A 5,931-nucleotide genomic window follows, 5' to 3' on the forward strand; every position below is an offset into this window, starting at 1 on the left:
TCAATGAAATTGATGCTTGAAATGGGGTGGGGGGGATTTTTAGTGCTCATAAGAATTCATTTATTTGAAAGTAGGGGATCCACAGTTTGTCTCAAAGAGGATCCATGTTTATCTCAAACATATCCAGGACACCCAGAGTTGGTAATCTTTTCTCTAAACAAACAATGCTTTGTGGTTTTCTATTTCTCATCTCTAATTGTCTGTGTGTTTTTATCAAATTTTCATGAATATTGAATATTTCTTCTGGGACATATATCTGAGAAATATTAGTTCAGATGTGTTTGTGATGGTAGGAGTTGACTATAGATAGCAATATCAGCAAGACATAGTCCTCAAAAAGTCATACACTGAAAAGTAGCAATGACACTAATTTTTCAGAGATGTTAAATTACTTTCCATTGCAGTTTTGTGAATACATATTTCTGCTCAAAAATTTCCATAAAACAAAGTCCTAATTTGAACTTCTTACAAGAAACTTGTCATATGCATGCTGCAAATAATCAGCTTTATATATTTTCTGTATTTTTTTTGTTTTTAGATTGTACTTCCATTACACGTCTTTCTGGCATTTTCTTCTTCAAAACTCTCCTACAAATCCCACCTTCCTGCTTCCTGCCATATTCATGGACTTATGTTTTGAAAATTATTATTTTATGAATATATGTATTTTATACATATATGTGATATATATACCATTTCATGAATATATATATATATATGTATGTATGTGTGTGTGTTTGTGTATGTATATGTGAAAATAGCTAGTTTATTATAGAAATTGTCCTGCTAATAGATTTAAAAATCCATCAGAAATTTCATGTCAGTCAATTATATAATGACTATTTAATCACTATTAATATTGTTTCAGGTATATGGAAGTACCAGCATTCCTACCCTCATCTACTGGTACAAGTCTCAGGAATACATGGCTAGCTAGCTCATAGTTACATTTACTGGTGAGTCTGGATACCTAGGCAAAGAGCAGCAGACACCCTCATTCTTAAGCTGGTTCATTGTTGTAAACCCCAAAATGTGTTGAGGTTCCCTGCTTCTCATGTCTATAATGTCTTTTGTTTTATTATCTGAATAATGATACAACACAAATTACTACATTTTAGAGCCCCTCCCCTCCTACCTTCCCTATTTTAGTTTTATATGTTAGGTCTTTATAAAGGATTCAATCTGAAATTATAAAATTTGAATTTTCCCTTTTGAAATAAAGGTCAAATCCATGTGTATCCTTAATCACAAACATTACTCTTTCTAATTTTCTTGCTATACAGATGTGGCAGTATGAATGATATGCTCCAATATGCTCATATGTTTCACTATTTAATCCCTCTAGGAGAAACTGTTTGAAAGAGTTTAGGCAGTGTGGCCAATTTGTAGGATGCATAGCATCTGGATGAGCTTTGGGTTTTTAAAAATCTGCTTCCATCCTCTGTGCCCTCTTTGCATCCTGCTTGTGGATACAAATGTGAATTCTGACATATCCCTGCTGTCCTGTCATGTCACTCCTCCAGGCCACTGAAGTCATAAGCTCAAGTAAAGATTCCCTTTTATAAGTTATGTTGGACATTGTTTTTTATCACAGCAAGAGAAAAGTAACTAAGCACAAGAGATTAAGAATCTACCTATGAAAAACATCTTGCACATTCAGAAGTGAATAAAGAAAGGAGAGGTGGATAACAACTGGACCCTAGTTTCTTCTTGTACCCATGATCATGTAGCATGGGCCTTTGTGTTCAAAATTTTACTGGATCCTTTTCTTTCCCAGGAAAAATTTTTCTTGCACATAGAAAACCCAGCAGACTGACAGTATAAGGGAACCAGTGCTAATTTATTTCTTGGTAGAATTGGATTTTATTGACACAGAATTTTGATGTTGCTAGCTCAAGTTTCTCTAGAACAGGAGTTCTCAACCTATGGCTCAGGACTCTTTTGGGGTCTCACAACCATTTTACAATGTTCACCTAAGACCATTGGAAAACATATATTCACATTATAATTAACAACAGTAGCAACACTACAGCTGTGAAATAGCAATACAAGTAATGCTATAGTTGAGGTCACCACAACACAAGGAGCTGTATTAAACTGTCCCAGCATTATGAATGTTTAACTTTCTAGAAATACTAGGCTGCCTGAAATTATACTATCTATGCCTCAGCTAGCCAATGAAGGAATTATCAAAAAACACTATAAAGCTTGGCGTTATACTCTGCATAAACATTCATAAATAAAAAACATATAAGATATGCATTTATATTTTAAAGTATATATATATATATATCAAGCAATATACTAAGTGAATAATTATGTATCTATCCATAAATATACATAATGACTAGAAAATGCAATTAGCTTACACAGCCATCAACTGAGAGATTGATAATGAATATATCACATGCATATACAGTGAAATTTTATTCAGTAACAAAACAGAAATTTTGTAATTTGTAAGAAAATATCAGAACTAGAAAATTTATACTGAGTGACAAAAACAAATGTCACATTTTCACTTTCACAAGCGGATATCAACTTCGAATGTGAGATTAGAATGATTAATCTGGTGTCTGTAGAGTTTGGAAGGTATGAAGCTCTGATGATAGAAGGATTGAGAAAAGACTTTAAAGATGAAAAGATATAGGAGATTGTGTATGATGTGAAGATAGACAAGAAGTTTAGTATGGGCATGGTAGAGAATATTGGAGAGGAAATGATGTTGAGGAATAACCCAAAGTAAATGTCTATAACTTAAAATCCATAGAACACACTATTTTGTAACTCCATTTTAAAAGCAGAATAACTTGTATTCATAGTTCTGGAAGGTGCTCTGTAAACTACTGGTGTAACAAGAAATGTATCAAAACTTTTGCTCAGACATTGGACATTTCATCCTACAATAATGGCCATCTTCTTGGCTGGAAGCTAACAGATACAATATTGACAAGTGAAGCACACTGCATGGAGAATTATGCTCACTTATAAGTCAGAAATTATAAAATGAAGATCCTAGTATCTTATGCTGGATGATTTTTCTTACCAAGAAGTAAGTCATAAATTCAGTTGCTAAAGACAGCATGAATTTTAATTGCAGCACACAGAGTAATGATGTTGTAATGTAGCTGAGTGTCTTCTCCTGCATGACTTGTATTCATAATTCTGAAAAATTCTCTGTAAACTCCTGATGGATCAAGAAATGTATGGAAAGTCTTTCTCAGTCATTGGAATTTACATCTTACAATAATGACTATCTGCTTGGCGGGATATTAGATACAGTATTTCCTAGTATAGGGCTAACTTAGAGCTTATAGATTAGATTTGTGAGCCTACTCTGGCAAAGAACTAGTATTTAGAATTTCAAAGCTGGTTAAAAGGAACTTATATGCCATGTGACGGACCTTATAACTGATGTTTTGCTGAATAGGCATGCATTCAAATGACTCCTCATAGCTGTGTTTTACCTGTAGATTATGGATGTAGCTATAGTCTTAATTAGAGAAACTCATACTTGTAGTGAGCAGTACTTAATGCAAAGGCCTGCAGCACTCAAAGAGCCAAGGATAAGTGTGGGATGCTCAAGTTATTCTTAACATGATGACCTTGTGAGTATCATCCATTTCAGTCTCAAGTAACATCTCATAATGAAAAGAACATAGTAACTAGAAGAGAGCAAGGAATTCTGTGAAGCAGTAATTCTGGACATGACTGCTGTGCTTATGAACCCATTGCTGTGGCTATCTTCATAAGATCTGCACATGATTAGCTGCATCTCTATATCCTTATGCATCAGTAAGGGCCATTTCTCACAGATAAGTTATTTGCAGTTAACGTTTACTGGGAAAGTATGTCCACTCTACAGCCTTGTGGACATTGTTAAATTGCTATGTTCCAGAAAATAATCTTCACTTTATGTTCAAATAAGCAAACAGCAGTGTACTAACTGACTCAAAGAAGAAGGAGGAGAAGGAGGAGGAGGCAGCAGAAAAGGAGGAGGATGAACAGAAAGGGGAAAGGTAAATTTTAAAAAGCATTAGAGATGCAGGGGAATTGTTGGGAAACAAAAACTAAAATTCAAGGACACTTCAGAATGTAGGAAAATTGGTAACCTTCCCAAAGCACAAGAAAGGTAATTTAGCCTGAAACTATTAAATTTTCTAAAATTCAGAAAATAGTAGAAGAGAAAATAAAATTTTATCGATAAATAAAAAACAGAAACCCCCTAAAATTATGAACATAGGAAGGAAATATTGAAAATAAACAGAAAATAATAAAATGAATATAACTTTTTCATTGACAATTGTACATATAATTGGAATAAAACCTACAGTCAAAATAGGTAACTCAGCAATTTGTAGAAAAAAGAACCATTTTTTCTTAGTAAAGAAACTAAAGACATTGTCTGAAAATTAGGGAGTTAATGACCACACTTTACACAAATAGAAAACCAAAAGGTAGTAGGATATGGAATTTAGGGCAAAGGCATAAATTGTGACAAATGAAGTAAGTAGATAATAAAAGCAACAGTTTAACAAAGGAATATGTCTCAAATTTCTAACTGCTTTATTCAATAATTAAGGCAGACAAAGGCTGTCTTATTACTGAGGAAAGGTATTCACTAAGCTTTATCCCTTTCAATTCTGGTTGGGTTACAGGTACCTGTTCACTATTCTCCTGAGGCAGATGTAGTATTTTTGTTATTGCAGCTGTGAGGCTAGAAATGCATGGCCAGTGAGGTGTAGCCAAGAGACTAATGCTCCAAGGCCCTCAGCCGCAACCAATAATCTGAAGTTCCTTAACATCGCTATGTATCTCACACAAAGAAGGAAGACACTTGACTGCTGGACCACCCTAAGAAAGATGTTTTTGATAAGGTCTGCATTACTGTGACAGGATGATATGAATGGTGGAAGCAGTAATAAACTCCTATATCCTCAGGTTCCACCCAGCTAATCTTCAATGTGAAGTCTGTGACTGACCCACTGCCGCTGAACCTGTCTGGGACCCCAGAAAACCTCTTGGAAACCAAGTAGATCAGGAGCTGTGGAGACTGGCCTGGCTTCTGCAGGTACCATTCCAAATAGGTATTCCCATTACTGTGTACAATGCTCTGACTAGACTTGCAAGAGATTGAGGCTTGATCTCCAAGACTGACAGACAGGGAGAGTGGAGTTTGGGTCAGAACAGCATCACCACTGGAAGCTGTAATAACAATAGAGAAGTTCAAAGATGTAGACAAACTTTGTTAATAATATATTTTTTGTTTTTGATATAGACTTCAACTGAGAGGTTTCTTTTTCCATAAAATTCTTTACCCACTAAAATTACTTTTAAAACAAAACAAGAGAAATGAAAGTCATCAAAGGTTTCTAGGCATAACTTATACCATCCTGTCTGTCTCTGTCTTAATCACTATTACAGCAAATTTTCTCTCTCATTTGGAACCTCCCTTTCATAGAAGCAAAGCTCTCAGACCCCATGCTATAGGATATGATCCATCTTCTCATAAAAAGATAGAACAATTGCGATTATCACTGGAACCAGCACTCATCTTCCCTTCCCATTTTCTTTTCTTGCTTCCCTCTGTTCTTGCCTGGAATCCTGAACAGCAGCAGCACCAACAACCTAAGAGGCATCTTCATTTTGAGGATGCAGCCTGAGGAGGTTGATCAGTCACTGTAAGGTGACAACTGAGCTTTTATCCTAGACTAGTAAGGGTGTCTCCTCCCTAGGGGGCAGTATGTAAATACTTGAGTTAGTTCTGGAGTATAGATAGAGGAAAGAACTATGCAGTTATCTCAGAAAATTGGATAAAATATTTTCTATTTTCTGGATGACAAGAATAAAACAAAATTTGAAGCTTAGAGGGAAAAAGTGCTAAACATTGTCCATCAGGATTTCACCAGACATGAATCAACAATTCTCAGT

At 35.1% G+C, this 5,931-nt stretch overlaps 1 gene segment (V, D, J or C); it reads right to left on the reverse strand.

Annotated features, from left to right (window-relative positions):
• Positions 1-4,816: 4,816 nt before the first annotated feature.
• Positions 4,817-5,698, reverse strand: LOC114636452. The segment is given in 2 exon segments: positions 4,817-5,205; positions 5,597-5,698. Coding segments are annotated over 2 exon segments (438 nt in total).
• Positions 5,699-5,931: the final 233 nt, after the last annotated feature.

This window comes from Grammomys surdaster, unplaced genomic scaffold, assembly GCF_004785775.1.
Source record: "Grammomys surdaster isolate TR1022 unplaced genomic scaffold, NIH_TR_1.0 124116, whole genome shotgun sequence".
Classification (NCBI taxonomy): Eukaryota; Metazoa; Chordata; class Mammalia; order Rodentia; family Muridae; genus Grammomys; species Grammomys surdaster.